We start from the raw sequence: 25,096 nt of genomic DNA, 5'->3' as shown, positions 1-25,096 counted from the left end.
ACCAGAAAACCTTCAGATTTCTTCAAAATAGAGTGAATGAATTGAGGAGCAGTGACAACGCTGCGTTCATGGTGTGTTTTATTTATTTCATCTCTGCTGCTGCATGGTAGCAGTGCTAAATTGCATGGTACAGATTGCGGCTTCATTACATTTGCCTTGGCCCCGTGTCTCCTCGCACAGCTCGGCTTTAATGGCCCAAACAGACCAGAGTCGCTGGATAAACAAGAGTTTAGCAGAGGAGTGGCTGGGACGGGACGGAGCAGGGGCGGGGCTAGAAATGGCAGGTTTTCCGTGGTGATTCTTGGTCCATATGTCAGCAATTTGAGGGGCATTGTGTACCTTGGCCTAAAACAGAGGCTTCATGATCGATGGAGGGGTGAAAATCTCCCAGGTCCTCGGTGCAGAACACAGACAAGCACGAGGAAATTGCTTTCAGCTGATAGCTTCATTTCGGTTGACATTTATCAAGTGAATTACCCCTGTTCCCTTCAAATATTTACAATGAGCACCGCCTTTTGACGTGTGTGTGTGTGTGTTTGCATGTGTGTGTGTGTGATGGCATTTGTGTGCAAGCGGGAGAGCAACAGAGGTTTTTCTGTGTCCTTTGGTGATTCCTCGCAAAAATATACAAATCTAAATTACTCCTGCAGACGTTTGATTTAATAGTCGAGCTCTTCATCCATTGCTGGTGCATTTAGGGAAACCACACACTTTACACACGGCAAGCTGCTTTTTAAAACTGCACTTAAATAGAGAAGCATCAAAATATGTAGAAATTCCCATTTTCAACCATCGTTTTTTTAAGTATAATATGGTGTTTCTAAATGCTGTGAATATGGTCAACTTCATTTTTTTGACAGAAGTATAATTGTAACACATAAGGTTGGAATGGTTTCTTTTAAGGTCAAATACATCAAGGAGTCATTAGATTTTCCCAGAGCAGTGAGAGAACAACTTCTGGATGTGTGCTTGATGCAGTGGGATTCAGTTTAGTCACTATTTTGATGTTGTCCCATATAATCATGAAAATAATACAATTTACACTCGTGTGACAAAATAATCTAAATCTCTTAAAATGTTTCTCCACCCTTTCATTTTTCTTTCTGCCCCGTATAGCTCTTATTGGACTACCGAGTGAAGCTTGTGACACTGGTCTGAAGACAACCTAGATTATATCATATGGTCGCTGTGCGCATGAGAGAATTATGCAAATGTATATAATAAAGATGTATACAGTGCCCCTCCGCTCGCTCTCTTCCCTTTGTGCTGCCGGTGATTACAGCCGTAACATCGAGCCACATTTCCCCCGGCAGGAGCCAAACTGCCGAGGAGGCCTGTGAGCGAGGCAGAGCGGGGCCACTTCAGTGCAGACAGAATTGGATTGAGCGCCCACTCACACACACACACACCGACACACACACTTCTGATTCCCTCTCTCTCTCTCTCTCTCCTCATCACCTCTGGAGTGTTAGAGAGCGTCAGAGTGCAAGAAGCCACCATCAAGATCTCATCAAGGATTCAATCAGCGCGTGAATGCGAGATGCACTCTCCCCCTGCGATGTGATGATGGGGACGAGGCCCATCGAGGGCCCGTCTGGAGCGAGAACCTCTGCATATGCAAAGTGAACTTAAATTTTAAATGGATTTGATGTTCACGAGAGTATCCCTGACCCTTCGCCGGGATGCGGTAACCGACTCGGAGGAGAAGAATATGTGCAGATTAGCCCATTAATATTTATAGGGGGGAGCCGGTGGAGCTGTGCGGCGCGATGCTTCGCTCTCTGGGCCCGCTGTAATGCAGACCACGTTTAGGCCCTAATCCAGGTGGGCGTGCTTACCGCCTCTAACAGGGAAATGGCCGGCCATTTTAGGAGGAAGCTGGATATCCTAATAATCAGGTAAACTAATACCGGGCGGCGAGAGTGTTTCCTTCCGGAGCTCTTGGCACGTCAGTCATTCACAGAATTGCTCCTGTCTGGTTCTGCGATCCATTTTAACTCAGTGGAACGTGCGCTCCCTCCCCCCCACACGTGCATTTGAAGAGGACCACACCGGCCCCTTTGGATAGTCTCTATATCCACAAGGAGGCTCCCTGACCATCATTGGTAGCAACCAGATGCTGCAACACACACACACACACACACACACGCACACACACACACACATACATACACACACATGCACACACACACACACCTCCTGCTTCTCAAATCCGGACAAAGCGTTCCTCAGTCCAAAGTGGTTAAACTGTCATTTCAAATCGTCTGGACGTCGTGATTACCAGCATGGGAGGAATTATATATTTAGCTTTATGTCCGTCGCCATTTCCTCCCCCCGCCCTGATCTGAAGTGACTAGCCGGTAGTGCCCTCGATATTACTATCTCTGAGGAGTTTAAACCTTCCCCCAGGAGACAAGTGTAATCAAGGGCTGCCAGCAAGAGAGCGGTAGAACGAGGGAGGGAGGGAGGAGGACGAGAGGTGTGGGGTGGGTGGCGTTGGAGACCTGTAGTGGCGAGATGGTGGAGGAAATGACAATGGACCCAATTTACAAACACATGTCATTTACATCCTTTTCAAAAACTCTAGGAACTACTGAACCAGTTGTTACGCAAAGAAAAATAACGAGGGAAAGTATCTATTTTAAAAATATAAAACATTATGGTATATAACAGTACATCTGGTCTATAACTTATTTATTAATGTATTGCGTTTTCAAACGACTGCTCTTTTAGATCATTTCCTATCATTTACAATGTTGACGTCATTTTCAGGCCTCATATTTCTATCAAGCTATTTTCTTCGGGAGCCAAAAGTTTAATTTTCTTAAAATCTGCTATTGTTTCAGTATTTTTCAACTTGTTTCCAGTACACATCAGACTTAATTCACAAAAAGAATAAAGCTGAAGGCTGCACGAGAGTGAAAAAGACGACACTTTGAATCTCTTGCTCGACGTTGACTTGTCGTGGAACGTCTCCCCACACGGGCAGATTTATCAGTTGCTTTTAAAATCAGATTTTCAGATCCATTAATAGACAATAACATAACTCTATGAGGGTTTTTGCAGGGCAGTAGCCACTTCAAGAACATGGAACTCCCATATGCTGCAGCTCAACTAGACAAAACATACGCTGCTCGAATAATGAGGCGTGGAGGCTGTTGAATGTCAGGAAAAGCATGAATGTGCACACACATAGACACGCTGTTGTTTTGGACTGAGTCATTGTTCATTACATGTCCGTACATATCAGCACCCCCGCCCGAACCTCAACCTCCAGCCTGCAGCGTCTCATCCATCCTGAGCAGAGTCATTCATCCTCCGTAACGTCCCCGCTAGTCGTAAGTACGAGTGACCGTTAGGGAGGCAGCGGCCAACGGATTGGACAGGAAGCCTGTTAATCTGCAATCCAATCCGGTCCGAGTCGAGTGAAACGCGCCTCAGCTCGGCCAATCCAGGCCTTCGCAGGAAGGAAGTGAAGGACTCAGGAAACAGTGTTCAGAGCTTTCACCAGTCATATCCATCACAGTGCATGGCGATGGGAGCATGTGTGTGTGTGTGTGTGTGTGTGTGTGTGTGTGTCTGGGTGTGTGTGTGTGTGTGTCCCTGTTTCACCAGTCATATCCATCACAGGGCCGTGTCTCCACGCCTGGGCAAAAGAACTGGAGAGTCATTAGAGGGGCTGGGCTGCAGAGCTGCACTTTAACTAAACATCTTTTCCATAAAATAAATGCTTCCAGGTTACTGTGGGTCCCAGAGAACCCAGGTTGCCTCGCTTCTGCTGCCACTCATCTGATCCCAATTACCCGACAGGCCGAGTCGGTGAGCGCAGAGTTGTGTGTTCACAACTCCAGAATGGAACCCACAACTCAAAGAGCAGCATCATTTTTTGGGCTTTAATGGACACATCGTCATCCAGTGTTACCCCCCCCCCAGCCCCCTGTCCCACCTGTGTTGACACTTTTTTGTTTCAGCATCTTAATGTTATCAGTGTGCAGATTCAATGGAAGATGAAGCGGTTGTGGAGATCAAACCTGTGACATATCTGCACTGGGAATCTAACCACTAAGCCACCATGCCATTTATCTCGCTGCCAAGTTAAAGCATTTGACCTTTGAGTTCCAGTTTGACCCGTTTCACTGGTTTTTCCACATATGATAATATTTACACTCATTATCTCCAGTAAGCGGATTGTCCTTTGTGTTTGTTTGTTTGCCAGCAGGATTACGTAAATGCTGCACAATGGATTTTCAACTAAATTCGTTGGAAGGATGGACGTTTTATTTTTTTACACAGAATTCCAATGGAATAATTAATTAATCATGGTGAAAAACATCAGGCATAATCAAAGGACTGTTTTCTGCCAGTGTGTGCGATTTGGTGCAGTTTGATTGAATTTCAGGAGCCTGTGTGGAAGTATGGGCTCGACCGAGTGTCATTCATGTGTTTCAGCTATTGTCATTGCTGACGTTCATTCTCGTTAAGTTGTATTTGTATGGAAAGTTTATTCAAAATGTGTCTCCATCGAAATCCCATATGTGTATATGCCTCTAAAACCCCCAGAGGGGTAACATTGTTTATATCATGGTGTGTAATGTCTTTTAAATCCATTTACATGTATGTCTGTGGGAAAAAAAAATCTTCTATATCTCATGATTGCGTCTGATATTTATTGTCATTTCTGTTAATATCATGTATACATGACATGAGCATCATAAAAACCCATCACATAGAAATGTTTCTTTGTGTAGATACAATTTCCTTGGGAACACTTGTAGAAACATTGTCCAGCGTCTGTCTCCAGCGACACACTGAGCCGTGATTAGAGGGGGGATGGCACCATCTAGTGAAATTATGATGTAGACAGGAAACCACACATTTTCCTCTTGGAATAGAAATGTTGAAATCAATGGTAATACTTGGTTTTTAAAAAGCAGTTTACAGTTAGACCTCACAGTTGGGAAAACCCTTTTTTGACAGACTTCTCGTCGAACATCATCAACCTCTTGTTTTTGTTTGTTCCGGTATATTTGTCTTTTCCAAAATGTTGCAATTTGTTTGGTATTTCCCTTGATTCTGGCTTCTTGCAGTAATTCTTCTTAACAGTTGTCACCACAATATGTTACGGAAATGAACAAAGCCGTCATTTGTTTTGCTAAAAGGAACTGTAGAGCTAAGAGGAAGAGTTGGATGATAATTATAAAATCAAAAACCTTCCATTGCTTGTAATTCTTTGACTGTGTGCCATCATAAAAATGTGCATGATATATATATATATATATATATATATATATATACAAGTGCAGCTTCAAGAAGCATTTACAATTGTGGCAAACATTCCTAATGTGGTCAATGAGGTACTTTGCTCCTCCTTCTACCCATTGGCTGTGTGGCTTATCTTTTGGGGGTCGTGGGGTCGGCTGGAGTCAATCCCAGTTGACGTTGGTTACACCCGGGGACATTCAGGGGATTTTGTGGAGTGATAGAGGGGGAGTGGAGCTCACATGGGGTTAGCTACAGAAATACATCACACAGACATTTGAAAGTTTCCTCTCTCACCATGTGTGAAGGTTGATTTTTACAGTTGTTGAAATGCACACACAGAATAGGACGCTGACCGAAAGAAAGACTGACTGATTCATTCATTCGTTCACATGTAAGAACGAGTTATCAGAGAATAAAGAACTAACTGAAATAAAATCCAGTGTTACTGGCATCAGCAGAGTCTCATGCCAGGAACACTGAGTCATTTCCCTTTTACTCTAACAGTTTGCATCAACTGACCCTAATAATGATCTTTCTCTTTCTCCCACTCTGACAAAGAACAGAAACTGAAACAACTTTTGTGAACTATCAAATTTAATGGAGCCAGAGTTTAAAGTATATTCGAAATCACTACCAGGAGTTTAATGACTTGTGCAAACTGTAAAGTGATATCTAACTGGAATGATCACCCTTCAGTTGCAAGCGTCCACCAATAAGTGCAGTTTCAGTTCAAATACATATGTTTTCCGGACACATATGGGGTCACAGTGACCTTTGACCACCAAATTCTAAATGGTTAATCCTTGAGTCAAAGTGACAGCGTATTGACTCCGTCATGTGCCGGCACTGAGATATAATAAGATGCAGCTACATTCGTTTTTTTTATAAACTTGTGAAAAAACATAGAACACAAAATCTGAACGTAAATGAATAATACTTTGAATTTACATATTGCAGCATTTGGGCTTTTAAAAAATTGGACCAGAAAACAACTTCTACAAAAACAAAGCATCGTGCAAACTATGAATACAAAAATAATCAAAACGTAACAAGATGCCATAAATCGGTATCAAACAGTTTGTGTCTCGAGCCTCAGGATCCTTCCTGTTCCACATGCCGCCTTGAGCGTGGGGCAGTTTGCAGACGAGGCCAAAACCAGCACCCTGCACCCCCCCCTGTCACTGAGGAACCTCTTTAAGGACTCATCGAAAGTTCTGCTTCCTTCTCTGTACCCGTCCAACAACAGCAGAGCCTGGCTGCACCGGGTTAACACTGTCCTCAGCTCGTCCGCTGTCGTTTTGTTCATCAGCGAGAGTTGAGACAATACTTCCTGGAACAGCTCGCCCTCCGCAGAGCTGCAGTCGACGTGAACGAGAAGTCCGAGGGTGCTGAGATCGATGAGGTTTGTCCGTCCCTCGGTCCAAGAAGAGACCAGGATCTGGGCGAGGTGCGTCCTTCCGCTCCCTGGAGGTCCCTCAAGGAAAAGTGTCTCTCCAGCTTCTGGGAGTACATCTTGAAGTTTCATGTACTGGCCCTCACTGAGAAAACAAAACAAGAAACTGTATAAACTACAGGCCTGAAAGATTCACATATTACAGACTTTAGCTTTGATTGTCTTAATCCATATGCACTGTTCTGAAATGAATATTTGTGACTCACTTGTTTTCCAGCCGGGGAGGTAACTCCTCCATGGTGACAACGTCCCACGGGCGACTCGACTCTTTACTGAAGGAGTCGGAATAATGCGCTTTCAGAAACACCCCCAGATTTTCCTCCATTCCATCTGCACACAACACAACACACTTGATCAAGATCCTATCAACACTTTCGGGTTAAGACAAATGAAATGAACATTGACGAAGAGTAACTGGCTGATATCTTCGTAAAATAAAGGATGTTTTCTAATCTTCTACTGTCTTATTTTAAAAGGTCGTTCAAAACTGTCGATGTGTTGATGTCGGTATCTCAAGTGTTAAACATCTGAGCTCAGTATTTACACTGCTCCTTTTTTTACTGGTGTTGTTAAACAGATAATTAAGAAAGAAAACACAGAAACCTACAAGATTTTATTCATCATTTATACTGAAAATCATCAATCATGTAATAAAAACTCTTAGAGCCACTTACATTCATTGAAAACAGTTTTCTCCTCCTCGTCTTCTGTATTTATATGTGGACCTGATGGAGAGAAAAGTGTTGTTAGAACACGGAAAACTTTCACGTAACACATTTAAACTTTATGTAATTTAAATTATTAAATAACTTATTTCATGTATAACCTATATATAGACGGGTGCACAGGAGAATCATTTTTTAATAGCTTTGTTTCAGTCTATCAAACCTCAACAAGGTTTTTCTAATGTACATGGTGAAATGCATCACAATGGAGACGGTAGAGGATGATCTCAGACCTCTGAACGCAACACAACACTATCTGTTGAAGGAAATCTTTTGTGTTCACAGTTTCCACTTCTCACAACCTGAGGCTGTATATAATACACCTAATCTCCATCATTGTAAAGGGAGCGCTGAGTTTCACACATGTCATCGTAAGGTAATGTTGATAGTGAGCAACAGATGAGACCCAACAGTAGAAGTTAAAAGAGCTGTGTTCAAACTCACAGGCGGCAGAAGGACAAGGTCGACCCGGATGAACACCCAGAAGGTTCCTGACACTCAGAGCGATGGATCCTACACAAAACACACATATTGCTTTTAATACAGGAACAGAGTGTGTGTTTGCTCAGAGCAGTGACCGAGTGGAAGTCATTATCTGTACATGTTTGTTTTAGCTCTTGAAAAGTGATTACCATGAACTCTTCTCTCTTCCTGTTTGACAGAATGCTGACATCATGTATCCTCTTTATGTCGTTATGTTTGTGACTCAACACGTTTTCTTCGAGTTATAACCTGTTCTGTTTTTGGAGAATCACCTTCGAGGCGTGGTTTTACTTCCTGCTCCTACGTGTTTTCCAGTTTAGTGATTCCCTGATACTGTTTTGCATCATGTTTTGAATCTGCCTGCCTGTCTGGACAATCTGAGTGTCCTAGAATAATATCTGTCCCTTAACTGCATTGGTGTGCCTCTGGGTCCTATGCTGTTACAATCATATAATAAAGAACGGTTCCAATGTTTGAATATTTGGTATATTTTTGTATCCTTGCCTGTGAGTCCATGTGCTATACTTATTTCCTTTTTTTGAGGTTCACTCTTTCACAAGTTTCTATTTTCCCACACACTTCCAGACAAGTAACTGAGGGAAGTCGTCTTCTTACCGTGTTCATACATTCATACGTATATAGAAATGTGTGATTCAGTCTATAGAAACTATGGACTTGTTTGTTTTTGGGATTCTACAAACATGCAACACTTAAAAACCAGCCATGCATTTACAAATAACCCTGAATTCCCCTGACACACACACACACACGCACACACCCTGATAACGGGGTGTTTCTGTAGTTTTTTTGGTTGTGACACATGTCGGTTCCAAAAGTACGATGTCATGTGCTGATAAAATTCCCTCGAAAGACAGATGACAGGGCTTTACGATACGTGTTCTGTAAACACCCAACACGTCCCAACACTTCCTCTTTTCAGTCGACGAATCACTTAGGTAAACATTCATCTCAGTAAACAGCAGCGCTCACGTGGACTGACCTGTGAAGGTTACATTTTGAATGCTGACTAACGAATCAGCATATCGAGTGATAGAGTTAGATAAGGTGAAACTGACGATACGCTTCCAGATCGGGTTTGACGATTAAGTTTTTTTGTTAAAGTTGTTCTCTTAAAGGTTTTTCTCTGATTCAACTCACTGCAGTATTCTCAATGTTCTTTTTCTTTTTAAAACTAAACCGGTGTTAAAAACAAACCAGTGAGAACACCTTCCATGAGGAAATGATAAAGTTAAGAGCTGGCACTTCCCCAAATAACTGGGTTCACCACCTTCCTTTCCTAATAATGATTTCAGTGTCAACACACCCATCATAACCACAGCCTGTTAATTATAAATGTAATAATCTTTTTCAGTTGTATCTGTTAGTTTCTGTTGTTGTTACTTCCACTGTGGCCGATGTGCGTTAATGTTCTGCAGGATTTATCGCTTGTACTGCTGCCATTTGTCACCTTGTCACTTCAACATTTCACTCTAGCTGTTCTGAGTCATGAGTGTACACGTGCCAGTGGACGCGACCATTTTTATTCTGATTTAGATTTTCAATATTCTTCCCCTTTCTGCACCTGCGGTCTCCGTGTCGTTGACTTTAACGCTTGTGGTGCGCACGTGAAGAACAGAAGGAATCGTTACCTTTTCGTTGTCTGTAGATGAGCACCGCAGCGATGATCACGATCATTACGGCTCCAATGCTCAGAATGAAGTAGAGAGCCTCGTTTTTTATCTGAGGAATAGGTATTTCATCTGTGGAGAGAGGGACAGAGTCAGGACAAGTGTTGGCGTACAGTCATTTACACCCATGCTTTTAATATGTTAGGCCCATAGACCGCAGACGGACGATACTCCCCCACTTCCTGCCGCTAGCCAGAAATAAAGCATATATATATATATATATATATATATACGGTAATAATGCTCTTAAACGTAAAAAAGGAACAGCCGTGATTAAAACTACCTAAAATGAGGAAAACATCTTTGAGAAAACTTCATGACTTTACTTTCACTCTTTAGCTTGGTCCATGTCCCATTCACTAACATGGAGGAAGTGGGGTTTCTGACCCACACTGCAGATGACGGTCGAGACACCCCTTGCCTTCACTTGTGGGGAGCTGTCATGTCATGTTCTGTATTTACAGTCTAGGGTTTGGCTACAGTGGAAAACACCAAACATACCAAAAACCTCCACGACAAACTTCCTCAAATGACTGCTGCTGTTAAAGTTTCTCAGGCTTTGCAGAAATTGTTGTCTTAGTGTTGCTAAATTTTGGTCTTTTTCACTTGGGTCCATTTCCCTTTATTCATCAAAAAATAAACAAACGGCTCTTATTTGATTTCAGGGGCAATAAACCGCTCAGAGTAATATATTCATTTAAAATACTGATAATATTTGACGTGCAGCAGCCAATGGAGCTGAATATAAGCACCTACAGAAAGAGCCAGGAAGTACCACGGTCCCACATGTGAGACCTCAAACACCACCTACAGTTTCCCTGCTCATACAGGAATCTATATTGTCAGACGTTTCTATCTGAGAGAAAATATGTAGGCCGTGGAAACAGAGGTGTGCGTGATAAGTAGGCAATGATGACGTATTAACTATGCACACCCACAACTTCTACCTTTTCACACATCAAACTGAGACAGTTTTATTTGATCTGTGGAAAATGGCTTGATGTGTCTTCAGTGGAAGGCTCAAAGGAAACTTACCTGGAACTCGAAATGTGGCGTAGCGGGCGTCGTTAGTAAAGTTGCATGTGTAGTTGTTTTTGTCCCGTGCACTGACACGTATCCGGCTGGTGACATTAAACAGATGGTTTGCAGTTGGTACAGCGGTGGTGTTGGGTTTGAGTCCCTGCAGGCGTCCGTCCTGCCACGCGACAGGCGACTCAGGGTATCCCTCTGATTGACAGGTCAACAGCACCTCCTCCCCCCCTGCGATCTTCTCTATGCATTTAGTCACTGATTTATAAGGTGCTGGATGAGAAGTGCAGAATAAATACAAGAGGAGAAAAGATTGATTAGAACCAGGGCACAAAAATACTATGATATAATCTTGCATGTCATTGATGGGAAGAGAGATATCTTGAGGAATGTTTAAATAAGCCAGAGAGACACTCGCTTGTAGGTTTCATTTTCAGAATGATTGAGATTCTTCGCTTCCCAGAAATGTCACAACACCGGTCATTACCAAAGAGCCTTCGCAGAAATAAGCCCCCGAGGTCTTCACTCTACCAAAGTTACTGTTGCACTGTCAAAGCTGTGGCGTGTACCTACCTACAACAGACAGAGTGATTGTCTTATAGTCGGCTCCTTTTGCCGTCTCCACCAAACACTGGTACGTCCCGGAGTCGTTGATCCGGAGATTGGAGAGCTGCAACGTGAGCAAAGAAGAAGATTCATGAAATATCCTCACCAAGGACACGTTAGAGTCACAGACACGAACGGTTTGAATTCTGTGCTCTGTGTTTTAAATATCAACCACCTGCTGAAAAGTCCATCAATTGAACTTTCATCAACGTAATGACACACTTTTTATATATCTGCGATGATTCTTATTCTCATTCATCCAGTCTTTAAGAAAAGCAAGTAAGTCCAGTATCTTATGGACACCAGTACAACTCATAGACTTTTGACAGCTGCATTTATTTGAGTTCTTCACAAGAAAGAGGAAGTTTATGATAATTATCTCTGGTAAATTTGGTGATTTCCATAGTGGCCAAACCATAGACTGTAAATAAAGATGGACGACATGACAGCTCCAGATAAGTGAGGCCAAAGCATCTCGTTGGTGAACCAGAAAAAGTCCTAAACCCCACCTCCTCCATGTTAGCAGATGGTACAGGGACCTAACTAAAAAGTCAAAGTACATGTTGGATACATTTATCTCAAAGATGGTTTCTATGATTGTAAGTTGTTCAAGGGCTCATTTTTCTGGAAACTCTATTCACATCTGAGACTGACTACTGTGTGTGTATCGAAGAGACACGTCATCCATCTTTAGAAACAGATGTTGGAATAGTTACTGATAATACCAAATTATGGGTTGGTAAAGTGAGAGAGACACCAAATCTTCACAACTAAAAGATGGTGATACCGCAGATATTATTTCCTGTATGAATATGAGACTTTTTCAAATGTCAGCTGTCTGGGTCGTCCTGTGGCGCCACTTCACAAGATAAGGGAGAAATTTGACCCTCACATGAGTCAGTCCCAACAGGATGAAAAGGAGACAGCTCATGTTTTATGTAATTTGGGGAAATTTCCCAGGAAATAACCCATGCCCAACAAATGTTACATGAGAAATCACCTTTAGTTTAGCCCAGCCACTTCTCAGCTGCTCTTTGAGGAGTGTTACTCGGCCATAATACTCCGGAGATGCGGGCTGCTCAACGCCGTTATTTATCCGGTACACGTCCCGGGAATCGCCACTTATGATCCAGTGCCAGGATACTTTCAGGTCTTGGTCAGAATTTGACGGCAGAGGGTGAAACTTGCAGCCCATCACCACGTCTCTTCCGAACTCCGACTCGTACGTGTTCCGATCCGCCTCAACCGTGAACAGGTCTGCACGGAGACAATCCAAAGGTTCATGCAGAGTTTAGGTTGAACAAGTCTCATGTAGATTCAATTTGTGCCTTTAATCACATGTCAGTTGTTGTACACACCTGAGAGCGATGGCTGAAACAAGACTTGCAAAATTACAAACAGGGCCCAGTCCATTGAGAGCTGAGGAGAACACAAAGAGGGAGTTTTTTCAGATGCTGACTAATTTCCCCGCATGTTTGACCTCATGTTATTTACAACATTAGTCATTTTACTGAGGAAGACAAGATGTGGGCTTAATCACATTGCTGTTTACTCTGAACAACCACGAGGAGCAAAGCACATGGTCACATGATTATGATTCAAAAATAGTTTGCCCCTTATCTAAGCATGATTCAGCAGCAAAGCAATACTTCCTTTTTTGGTTTATTCTAGAGAAAGAAACAATAATGCTGTGGTTTGACTCTGTGTGCAGCCGTCACCTTGTTTAACTTAACATGAATGTTTATCTTTAGCCATTCCTTCAGGACAATGCTCTTCCCGTACATACAAGTCAAGCTTTTAATAAATCCTACACACATTTCACTTGTTTTTTTGAGTGAAATGTCGATGTGAAAAGCACAATAGTTTTTACTTTCGGTGCTGATTTCCTTTCAAGGAGCCACAGCTGTAGATGTATATAATATAAAGATATATATTCTTTATATACACTCTATGGCTGTAGCTCTGCACAACTGTGCATGTATTTCAATGAAGGTGAAGCTGTCACTGTCTTAGCTTGTTTTTTTCTGCTCAATGATAATAAAAAAAATAGGTCGTGTTCATTTCTTTGTGTTTCTTGCACTTCCATCCAAACAGTTTGTTGTTATTTGAACCCTCAAAGTGCCTTGATCAAACAGGTCGGCAGGGTTGTCTACAGTAGTCCTAAACACACACACATGACATATTATAACTAATTCCTCATAAATAAACTTCTACAACCACCAAATGTTTAATAGTGAAAATTAAAAATATATTAATAAGAAGAAACATGATAATAAGAATAAGAACAAACATAATAAATAAGAACAAATTAAGTTTTAAAGTTGCTGGTTTTTTTATATGAGCTCATAAAGTGCGTTCTTACCTGCAGTGACAGTAAGTTTTTCATGTGGTGTTTCCTTCTTCCTCTAGCTGTGAATGACTTCAGCTGCAGCGAGCGCTCTTTATATGAAGTTCCTCTGAGTTTCACTGCCCCTCCCACACACACTCTCAAGCCTGATCTTTCAAAATCTGACATAATCTGTTGATGGGAAATGTTAAACAGACGCCTGGCGGCTAACGGTTGTTCTATCGGAAGTAGAGAATTTTCCTGAAAGAGAGAGGCAATGTTAATAAATAATGAAACTGAACAAACCCTGGAAATAACCACTGGAAGTCTATGAGACTATCTGCCAATCCATCTATCTATCTATCTATCTATCTATCTATCTATCTATCTATCTATCTATCTATCTATCTATCTATCTATCTATCTATCTATCTATCTATCTATCTATCTATCTATCTATCTATCTATCTATCTACCTATCTATCCACATATAGAGGTGCGAGAGAGAGAGAGAGACAGAGAAAGAGAGAGAGAGAGAGAGAGAGAGCGATGGTCAGGTACAGAAACTGATTCAGTCTCTGTGATCAGTTCTTTCTTGTATATGATGTAATAAGTTCAGTTTAGTTTTACATCAGTAATTCACAGCATCATGTGCTGGTTAACACTTCAGTCAGATTTTTGCTCTGTCATGTGATGACATGTTGCTTTACTGTAACTGCTTTGGTAAAACCCACCAAAAATCTAACTTGATGAAATCATAGCAGCAGCAACTAAGTATTCAGATCTAAGTATATAATTAATTAATTTTGAGAAATCAAAAGTGAAAGTATTTATTATCCAGCAACATGGCCCATAACAGATATTTAATAACAAATAAACACAGTTTGCCAGTTTAATATTAAGACATCCATCATATTTTAAAGTTTATTTCACGGTTTGTGTTTAAAAACCTAACCTGCAAAGTAAATCACAGAATAAAGTATCTCATGAAACTTTCACAGGTTCTCTCAGATCCGTCCTATTGTATTCATCAGCAAATGTATTCAAAAGACCATGAGATATAGTGAAAGTAAAACATGAATCAAGATAGAACATTTTTCTCTACACAATACAACAGAAACTAATTTTAGGCCATGTCACCATTTCTATTTAAATGTGCTTTAAACCATGAGAACACACAACATGGATATTTACACACAACAAGTCAACACACGTCATTTGGGAAAGCTGGAAATTTGACACAACACAACACAGACAGAAGTTTTACATATAATTTACATCATAAATTCCCAGAGTTAGTATGTAGATTAAGCGGTGTGACCAGAGATCAGGCAGAGTCACGTTTTCCTGTTCACTGACTCTGTCAGGGATTTCCACCTTTTACTTACTGGTGACATTTCCGCTCAGTTCATGGCTTTTTTCCAATATGGGAATATGACAGCAGCAGGTCTGAGCTTACTGTTGTTGTTGTTGTTGTTGTTTTGATGAAGTTGCCATGTTTTGCTCAGTGTGTTTTAGAAACCCCTCCAGGAAATCTGATACTCTTTGGAAAACCAGGTGTAATGTGATCATGAAGAATGGGAGTTTTACAGCACTCTTGTAATGAATTGACAGTGAAATGAGAGCTTGGTTTGATGTGGCTCATTAAAGCATGACGTTATCCCATCGAATGCATTTTCACTTTGTCTGATCGTGTCAGAACTAAACGTTGACTGAAGCTAACCTCCCCCACAAAGTTGTTCTGTAATTATTATGTTACGTTTTTACAATATCTCTTATCTACACAGCCAGCAATATATACATAAAATAATCTCCTCTGATTATATCTGAGGTAACTCTGCAGAGTAAAATGTTTTTTTAAATGTAAATACTGTATTTGTTCATGTTTATTCATGTATTATCCTGTATTTATCATTTGTCAGATTAATGTGAACACACAACACGTTTTAACCTGAAAATAAAAATTTAGTTATTTTAATCTTCATTCTATTCCATGAATGTGATTTGTCCCTGAAGAAATATCATCATGAAACTCTTTTGCTTTATAATGAGATAACATTTAATTAATTTGGTTGGAGCCCCAGCACTGTGATCCTAATAAAATGCTAGTTTGGATGTTGTAAATCTTCCTTCTTGTCTGGAATTTTATTTTTGAAAGTCGGACCGGAAGCACGGTCCTTGCACTTTCCGGTTGGAGGCTGGTGACATTGAGAGGGGAGAGAAGTCCAGGAAGTGAGTAGTGTTTTAATGGCGGGTTACTTTCGCTTGCTCTAATAAAGACATGCCCGTTCAATTCCTCGCTAGCCACGTAGCTCTGTGACCAGCAACATTAGCTTAGCATCTCCGGAGTGTAGCAGGTATGTGGAGCTTTTATTTTCAGCCATTAGGAGCCACGAGTCCAACCGAGCGGGGTTCACACCAGGTGACGCACAAGCGGCTGTTGTGGTGACACACATTAGCACGTGTCGTTGGCTAAAACTACACAACTACACAACAAACAATATCTGTTGTTAGCAGCGAGCATGTCGTGTGTGTGTGTGTGTGTGTGTGTGTGTGTGTGTGTGTGTGTGTGTGTGTGTGTGTGTGTGTGTGTGTGTGTGTGTGTGTGTGTGTGTGTGTGTGTGTGTGTGTGTGTGTGTGTGTGTGTGTGTGTGTGTGTGTGTGTGTTAGCACTGTTGGTATCTGATCAAGTTCAGACTTGTTTACCAACACCAATGCCTGTGTAAGGTGTGTTTGTGTCTGTCTGGGTCTGTCTGTGTGTGTGTGAGTGTGTGTGTGTGTGTGTGTCCCATGTTGTGACTGCAGCATCACTGTGGCTCCTTGTGTCCTCAGGTGACCAGGCACAGGCCATCATGGGGTTTCTTCTGTCCAAATCCATGGACGCCAACTTTAAGAAGCAGCAGGAATTCATGCTCCACAATGGACGTCTGCAGGTGAGTGAGGGGCTGAAAACCAGGTTGTTTCCTCGTGTTGTCATTTACCATCCATGCACCTGCAGCTCTGTGGTGAATGTGGTGAGTCAGGTGGAAGACTGGAGGGAGGGCTGCTTTTCCTTTCTTGCAGAACACAGGACGCGACTGTCAACCTCCCTTGATCGTGTGAATTTGCGTGTGTCCTTCCAGATTTAATTCACTGCTCAAACATACGGTTCTGTTCACAGTTATTTTTATGTTATTTATTATAATGCTTGGCCGTAATAGTTTTCATCTGTAAAAACATAGTAGATGTTTAGTAATTGTCGTTGTGCAGCACAGTGAGGTGGTGAAGCAACGTCTACCTCCGATTTGTAAACGTGTTTGTCCTGTGTGTGTTTGAGTGGGTTGAAAATAATAATGACATTTATCATGATAATTGAGAACGTTTTTATCTTGATATAATATTTGACCTTGTTTTTTCCTGAATCTGTAAAGCAGCCTTGGGAAAGAAGCTTTTAAGATGGATTATTATTGTTATAAGATAATGTAGAAATAATATCTGTTCACCACTGTAAATACAGAAAAACTGGCCAACCTGACAGTATCGGCGAACCCTATCAGATCTCTTTGATGCTCTTTCTATCTATTGTTTCTTTCTATCTTTTGTTTGTGTGTTTGTTTGTTTCTCTGCATATTGGTGAATTGTAGCAATTGTGTTATTAGTTTTTTCTCCCGTTCCTTTTTATAAAGAACAATTTGCTGTGATTTATGTTTCGCCTGCAAGCGGCTGAGCAGCAGGTGGGATGTGAGTGTCATAACACCAATGACATTACCCGACTCACACCCAGGAGCTTTGTTTTGCCGCCTTCCCGTTAATTGTCTGATGCCCCTCGCAGCCGTAAATGCGCTAAATGATGACTAATATTGTTCAGTGGTGGCAAATGTTTGGCAATTGAGTTTCAGCGTGCCCTCATTTGGAATCAGGACAATGAGTCACCTGTGAATATTGGGTTTGTTTAAGCATTGTTGTAGTTGGTTAACATATATATTTATTTGACGTATTAATTCGGCATTCATATTCAAGCACAAATGATTAAGATATTTTTTCTAACTGTTGGTCTGCTTAAAAAATATATTGGTAACTTAATTCATGCTTTTAACCTCCCAGACCTTGGTTGAACAAAAGACATATGGAAAACGGCAGATGTTATGTTCCAGCCTTTATCAGAAAATTATTATTCCTCCTTATTCCACATTCAACATTTAAATTGTGTTTTGACGGCAGCAAATTGAACGAGTAACACGGACCCCAGCAATTTTGAAATATATGTAAAGCATCACTGTTGCCTCCCCCTGCATTAAGATGTCAGAGGTAATTGCTTCCCAGTGTTATCAAGTCAAACCAGTCATCGCTAATTGATTCTGGCCCTGCTCTGGTCTTGTGGATCCTTAAGTCAAAGTCGTTGGTCATCGCTCGCCTGACGCATGTCTTGAGTTTAAACGGTCGATCTGAAATGACGTAGATGATGTTTTTGTTCATTTAACATTTTTGAAAAGGTCTAGATTGATAATAATATGGTTGTGCTTTTCTATTCACAGTCCCTAGACCTAAGTGGGCTTTGAGTTTAAAGCAGGTCAGCAGATCTTCCCACAAGATATTTAAAGGGGTTTAACCAAATCCCCAAATAAATAGAAGCTTTGTTTGTTTAGCTATTTTTAAAAAGTAGCTAATCCAGAAAAAGGGAATCCAATTAATGAAGTGAGGAAGGATAATGAAATATAAGTGGTTGGAATTATGAAAAAAACACAGTGGTGGAAGGTGAATTTTAACCATCAACTTTCACTCTCACACTGGAACACTTCAAGTCAATATTGGAGCCTCACCACATACAAATGTTTTCCCTCACACAAGGGGACTGTAAAGAATTAGATAGTACTAGTGACAGCAAATGGGTTATTTCCAGATCAGTCTTTGTCGTCCCCTTCCTGTCTTCTGACTCCGATTAGAGGCAGTGACTTCACGAGAGGTGAAATCTCACTGTGACCTTTTATTACACATTTCCCACTCCTGAGAACCGTAATAGCTCTGGGAATGGAAATATAATTTCCCCTTGCTCTCATTGGAATGGGGTCTAATGGTTAGATAATTAAATTCTTGACTCATGAACAACACCTGCTGTATTTGGTTTCTATTTCAACTTTGTTTAATTTTAATGAGGCGTCCTTGGGTTCTCTATTCGTCACTAATTTCACTCAGCGGTCAGAACAGTGGGAGAACAAATGCTGTTGATTACAGAAGCTGTTTCTGTCATTTACAGTTAGTTGAAACCTCATTCCACTCGGTCTTTTTCTAGCATGTGAAACTCTGACCATGTTGCAGCTTCCTCCCTTCCAGGAGAGGGGGGGGGGGGGTGTAGATACCTTGGTAACAGCTTTGGATTCCAGAGGGTAGCAGGTTTCATGATGAACCAGAGTTTTTAATATGAGTATGAGAATGTTTCATGTGTTCATATGTTTTGACTTTTTGTGAGATTTTCTTTTTCCACTGAGCTTCGTGGAAATCCCTTGACCAGTTTTTGCATAATCCTACAGACATACAAATCAACAAACACACTAGAATGGCTTTCAGTCAAGCACACACACCTCCACTAAGGCCCAACAGTTCCCAGAGCCGATTGAAAACAAACAGTCCCTAAATATGCCAGATTTTTCTTCATCAAGATCGATGCATTATTCAATGGGAAATTGGGGAAAATGTACAAAACGCTTAAAGAGAATGAAAAAAAATGTTTTTTCCCAACCTTCCAACAAGCTTAGTGCGAATCTGTCCAGCTTGTCTAACTTGCAAGTTCTTTCCTTATATGTGAATTTGATCTACTTTACCTCCTGGCTAACGGCACCCTAGAATATTCAAGAGAGTTCATATAAATACCACCAGTAAACTATATGCTCTGTTGATTATCCTCTCCATAATCAGGTTAACAGCAAAATGCAAAGTGTTGATTGCATTCGTTAATTTATTTGAACAGTGAAGTTCAAGTCTGATTGTAGTTTAACCCTCCTCCTTAATTTGAGGCTTTTTCTCCACATCTGTAACTGACTTCTATTAGAAGCCAAACCCTTAAATTACCTGTGAGGGTATTTGATTCATGCTCTTACATATCATTTTTCCTTTGATTAGCCCACCTGTGTAGGGATAAGTGCTAAATGTACAATGTAAAACCTTTTCTATTCCAATTAGAGAGCGATGAATCATTAAGTGCTTTTTCAAGGATCTAATTTAGCTTTTAGTTCAGCTGGGAAACAGGACTTAACGTTTGGCCTTGTCTCTGCCACTGGTGTAAATCACAAGTTTAAGTGCAAATGTTTTGTATGTTATGTTAAACTATTCCTTACGGATTTTAAATTGTAATAATATGGCCCCTTCATCAATCCGGTCATAGAGCTGACTAATTTAACTAAAAGCTGTGAAGCGCTGAACAAAGAGTTAACTGATCATACCTGCCTGGACTCATCCGGCTTAAGCAGCTAAATCACTTTTAGAGCCACGAGTTCATCAGCTTCATCCTTTGTTCGGATTCCTCTTCCCAACAGTTTAGTTCACCTCAGTTTTATCCCTCGTATCTTTTGAATGATGCACAAAAACAGAACAGGGTGAGAAACCCGTAACTACCACCAGGTGTAGCTGAGATAATTTAATAATTCAGTCAGGAATCAGTTTTTATTCATCCATTTAGAAAAGTGTTTCATTTTGAAAAGTTTACCGTTTTATTTCCTTTACAATAGGAAATAGACATTTAAGAGGCAAGTCTCCATTAGTCTGTTAAATTGGCTCCATCTATGTAATGGTGATGGTGAATATGGGCAGAAATCAAAATGCTGTTTGTCCGACATGTCGTAATTTATGTCTCTGACTCATTTAAATGTCACTTGCCTTTTTTTTTTCTCAATCATTTTTGAGTTAGTGTCATATTTCTATTATGGGGAAAAAAGACTCCTCTTTGACAAATTCCCTTTTAAGAGAATAAAGGCTTTTTAAATGAAAATGTGACTCAGCCCGCTTAATACGTGTGGAAGCATGTGTTTGTGTGCGAGTAACATTTGATATGTAATTTATAACATTAATACTCTTTTTAATACCACCTCCTCCAGCCTTGTGCATTGTACTTTTGTCCTCTACTCACTATTCCAGCACAAATCATAAATATTTACATTTGAGTGTTTTAATAGTGTGATAAAAACGTATCAGCCCCTATTTATGTCTTACCACAGAAAAACTATTCATGTCTAACCACAGAAGGACATGAATAGATCAACACGTTACCTGGAAATTACCTCCACCAGCATGGTCACGTTTTCATTGCTGCCTGTCTCAGCAGGATTACCCTGTAACCTGCAAACTGATTTCCATGGAATTTTGTGGAGGTGTGGTGCGTGATCCAGTAATTAAGCATGGAGAGATGAGGTGTTACAGGAGCTAAGAACATTCCATGAGCCCTTCTTAAGTATTGGGACTGTGATGTGTACAAAGTGGGACATTTTAGCTCTGGAAAAATAAACATACTCCATTTCCTTTCTGTTTCCCTTTGTGTGTGTGTTTGTGTGTCTGTGTGTGTAGATGGAGCGTCAGATCCTGATGCAGAACCAGATGAGGGAGAGACAGATGGCGATGCAGATCGCTTGGTCCAGAGAGTTTCTGAAATACTTTGGTACTTTCTTCACAGTGGCCACAGTGGGACTGACTGTAGGGTGAGTTGTGTGTCTCGTCCCCTCAGAGGTTTTAGTTTTAGGATGATTCACAGTTCCTCATAGTAATAATCCACTGTATGGGGCCCAACTGTAAAGTGTGATCCTCACTGAGATGATTCTTCAGCTTCAGGGATGAATATGTCAAGAATCTAAAAAAACCCAGGCACTAGCTTTGCATAGCCTACATGCAAACAACAGTGAAGCAAAGCCTAATTTTTATTTATTTCAAAGTTTGTATTTTAAGTAAACCTTTATTCATTCTATTTAATTTACCTTTAATTATTGTTTATAAGTAGCCTAAGTGGCATACATTTCTTAATCTGTCAGTTTGTGTGCGGTTGACAGGGGCTATACAATAATAGGGCATATTTTTTTTATTTTCTATATTGGCTGCCTGGCAGTCATTTATTTAATGTTAATATTTCAATTAAAACTTGTAAAGCTCTAAGGGAATTAGACTGTGTTGTATTTGAAGGTATGATTCAACTGTTTTTTCAATGGTCCAGTATTTAAAAAAAAAAAAAAAGAAAAAAAGAAATCGTAATATCGAATTGCAATACATATGGTATCGCCACCTAAGCATTGTGAAAGTATCGTATCAGGAGGTCCCTGCTGATCCCGTCCCTAGTGGACCAGTGGTGCAGCTCTCTGTTTGTTTAATTAGTGATCACATCCATAGGAGCCAATCAACTCAGTCGTCAGGGGTCTGACTCACCCGCTCTCTTTTCCACAGTGCCGTTAGAAGAAGGAGGCCGGCGCTGTTTGCCCCCATCGTTCCCCTCGGCTTCATAATGGCCTACCAGATGGACAGCGCCTATGGGACGTTAATTTACCGTATGAGAGGTGAGGACACACAGTCACTGTCTCTTTGATCATCACAGCCAAAAACAAAGGTTCAATATGGCCTCAGAAAAAATAAACCTCATTCGGTTATCATTAGTAAATGTAGAATTTAAACATCTGCGTCCTCTTCACTGACCAGCTGTTTGTTTTTCTTATTTTCTTCCAATGTTGTCTTATTTATTGGTACCAACAACATATATATATATATATATATATATATATGTATACATATACTAACAATATATCACATCTAGATGTCTTTTTAAAGGCAAAAACCCAATAATGACATTAATAAGTTGACGCTTTAATCGATCATCTGGATATCTGTGATCGAACAGAAGAGCGACTGGTTTCACATCTTAACGTGTTTGTTCTTCTACCTTCAGGGGAAGCTGAGGGCATCATGGCGTCTGAACGCGACCGTCTGGCCTTGCCTCAGGGGACTCCGACCTTCGACAGCATAGAGAAGGCCCGCCGCGCTCAGAGCAGCCTCACCTCCCTCTTGGAGAGATGATGTGTTGGTGGTTTGAGAGAAAATCAGAGTCGTCCCGTCGGTGCATTCACCAGAGCTGCTTTTCCATAGGTATGAAAAAACTAACTATTCAATAGCAGCCGCCTTTTTTTAAAGTTATCAAGTCCTTGTTTTTACACTAAAGCTTCGTCAAGGTTCTCACGTCATTCAGTGTTGTATTCTGTAAATGACTATAAAAGTATGATCCTTTATTTATTATCAGCTTCGGTTTCTTCAAACCTCTATTTTCATATTACTCCGAGTACATGTCAAGTGTTTTTCTTCTAAAGCTGCATGAAGTAATTTCTCACCACTAGAGGGCAGAAAGTCTCCAATATTCAAACTCGGTCAAGAAACTGCTTGAAACAAACAATCGTGAACATGTTAATGTAAAAAATAATTTATCGTAGCTTTGATCGTGACGAAGAAGCAGACGTTTGTCCCGACTGATTTTAATTAATCCAAATGTTACTGATGAAAATCTTGAAAAGTTAATTTGCCAACGTTGAATTTCAGTGTTAAGAGTTTTATATGAAAGCTTTATTTAACCCTGGGCTCCTGTATCGTCTATTTGAATCATCATGGAAACATTAAATGGATGTCAAATATTACACGGTGCTGATATTCATGCATTATGTATTACTATTAGAAAACATATTTGTAAAAACAAATGAATAAAAACATGGAAGACAAAAACGTGGTGATTTTTTTTATGCAAAATGCAAAATTCACGTTTCACCCCTGTTAGAATCACAGTGTGAATAGAAACCTAAACTGATAATAGTCCTGGTGACATTTACAAGAAGCCGCAGATGAATAAACATATTCCTCTAATATCACTAAAACAAAGAAATAACTTCAAGTACGTCATTGTCATCAATCTAAATGACGTGTGTGAGAACGAGAGGCAGGGGAGGGAGGGAGGGAGGGGGGTGGGGGTTGAAAGCACAGGTTGATGAATGAACTACTGGGTAAGACTATAAAAGGCTGCGTCCACTGACCAAGAGAGAAGAAGAAGAAGAAGAACCCAACGTGGCTCACAACGACGAGAAGAACAGAAAACCTCCAGGGAAGCAGCAGCAGCAGCAGCAGGAGACCCGAGCAGACCTGTGCTCCTCTGACCCACCCCGGCTCCGCTTGCCACTCACTTTCAGGAACAAGTGCAAAATGCTGTGGAGATTGACCGCTGCCGTGGCCGTGATGTGTGTCGTTGGCATGTGCGGCTGTGTGAGGGCGGATGTCATGAGCAGGCTGATCGCGCCGAGGGACTACGGCGTGAAACTGTGCGGGAGGGAGTTCATCAGAGCCGTCATCTTCACCTGCGGAGGCTCCCGCTGGAAACGAGCCACAGGGGGCGACTCAGGTGGGTTCCACATTCCGACGCTGGAAACATATCCACAAGACCTACTGTAAAATCTACTTTTAAACATTCTGATGCGCCTCAGAAATAATAAGACGATTGAAAATAAGGAGGTTTTTTAATGACAAAAATGTGTAATTGATTACCAATGATAACATTATGGTTTGAGATTTAAATCAAGATTTGAATGATCCATGATCCATCTCAGTTTTGAGAGTAAAACATTTCATGGTAAGAAGTTGATGCCTCAGGCTTTTCACCAGGCTGATTTGCGGAGCTTCATATTTCAGCACCACGGTTAATATCATAAATTATTAATAATAACAACATGAACCCTTATTTACCATCGTTCCTCCAGACTAACCTTCATCACCACATCTCTCTTTACCTTTGACGTGCGATGAACAATTAGCTCTGACGTCCTGTTTGTGCGTTTCCTCCAGATTCTTTCCAGTGGGGTTCCCTCAGCGACATCACAGCGGGGGACAGCAGCCTGCACAGCTGGCAAAGTGGCAGCGAGCTCCCAGAGAACCGCTCTCCTCCCCAGGTCGTCTCCTCTCACTCCCTGGCAGACCTCCTGGCTCTGTACGCGGCCGCAGGCGAGCGACGGCAGCAGCCGCTGGAGAGATCTCTGCCGGCCACACTTTTAGGCGAGCAAGACGGGAGCCCAGAGGCGGACGATTGGACCATGGTGAGCAAGAAGAAGAGGAACTTTTCTCTGGGTGTGGCGGGGATGTGCTGTAGCCAGGGCTGCACCAAGAATGATATTGGACGATTGTGCTGAGTTGTGGAGGAAGAGAGAAGAAGGGAGGAGGAGGAGAGGGAGAGGGAGAGGGAGGGGGTGACATGAAGGTGGTGTGATGGACAGTGATAGACAGATGTGGGAAGATGGAGGAGAGGAAGTGCACATCTGTTTATTCTCAGTCATGTCTTATTGTACAAATACCTGTGTCGTCATATTTTTATTTATTCTCCATATTTTGTCCCGAGATCCAGGTCTGTGTGTAAGTTCAGCATCATTTACAATAAAATTGAAATACTGTGTAAACAGGAATATTGTGTGTTGTCTGTGACCCTTGCTTTCTTAAACCACTTCTGAATCAACAACAACCCCTGAACACAATCCTACAATACCGTTTGTGGCCT

At 41.2% G+C, this 25,096-nt stretch overlaps 3 protein-coding genes across 5 annotated transcripts; 2 read left to right on the top strand and 1 right to left on the bottom strand.

The window, feature by feature from the left end:
* Nucleotides 1-4,649: 4,649 nt before the first annotated feature.
* LOC133975561 (uncharacterized) lies at nucleotides 4,650-13,762 on the bottom strand. Its single transcript, XM_062413542.1, has 10 exons — nucleotides 13,609-13,762; nucleotides 12,605-12,665; nucleotides 12,247-12,503; nucleotides 11,214-11,310; nucleotides 10,647-10,913; nucleotides 9,573-9,683; nucleotides 7,885-7,953; nucleotides 7,390-7,440; nucleotides 6,922-7,045; nucleotides 4,650-6,800 (listed from the first exon to the last, which is right to left on the bottom strand). Exons 1-10 carry the CDS (start codon nucleotides 13,759-13,761, stop codon nucleotides 6,332-6,334), a joined length of 1,659 nt encoding a protein of 552 aa, XP_062269526.1. The 5' UTR covers nucleotide 13,762; the 3' UTR covers nucleotides 4,650-6,331.
* A 1,917-nt stretch (nucleotides 13,763-15,679) lies between these two features.
* plgrkt (plasminogen receptor, C-terminal lysine transmembrane protein) lies at nucleotides 15,680-23,286 on the top strand. Of its 3 annotated transcripts, none has more exons than XM_062413208.1 (5): nucleotides 15,680-15,804; nucleotides 16,405-16,505; nucleotides 21,106-21,236; nucleotides 21,970-22,079; nucleotides 22,466-23,286. In XM_062413208.1, the coding sequence occupies exons 2-5, from the start codon at nucleotides 16,425-16,427 to the stop codon at nucleotides 22,591-22,593; spliced, it is 450 nt and encodes a 149-aa protein (XP_062269192.1). In that variant the 5' UTR covers nucleotides 15,680-15,804; nucleotides 16,405-16,424; the 3' UTR covers nucleotides 22,594-23,286. The 3 variants fall into 3 exon arrangements, with proteins under 3 accessions (XP_062269192.1, XP_062269193.1, XP_062269194.1); XM_062413209.1 differs by having other exon boundaries at nucleotides 15,791-15,929; XM_062413210.1 differs by lacking the exon at nucleotides 15,680-15,804 and adding an exon at nucleotides 15,811-15,994.
* Nucleotides 23,287-23,553: 267 nt separating this feature from the next.
* On the top strand, nucleotides 23,554-25,024 carry rln1 (relaxin 1). Its single transcript, XM_062412908.1, has 2 exons — nucleotides 23,554-23,953; nucleotides 24,394-25,024. Exons 1-2 carry the CDS (start codon nucleotides 23,758-23,760, stop codon nucleotides 24,732-24,734), a joined length of 537 nt encoding a protein of 178 aa, XP_062268892.1. The 5' UTR covers nucleotides 23,554-23,757; the 3' UTR covers nucleotides 24,735-25,024.
* Nucleotides 25,025-25,096: the final 72 nt, after the last annotated feature.

Source organism: Platichthys flesus, chromosome 19, assembly GCF_949316205.1.
Source record: "Platichthys flesus chromosome 19, fPlaFle2.1, whole genome shotgun sequence".
In the NCBI taxonomy this organism is placed as follows: Eukaryota; Metazoa; Chordata; class Actinopteri; order Pleuronectiformes; family Pleuronectidae; genus Platichthys; species Platichthys flesus.
This window is presented reverse-complemented; position numbering and strand designations above follow the sequence as displayed.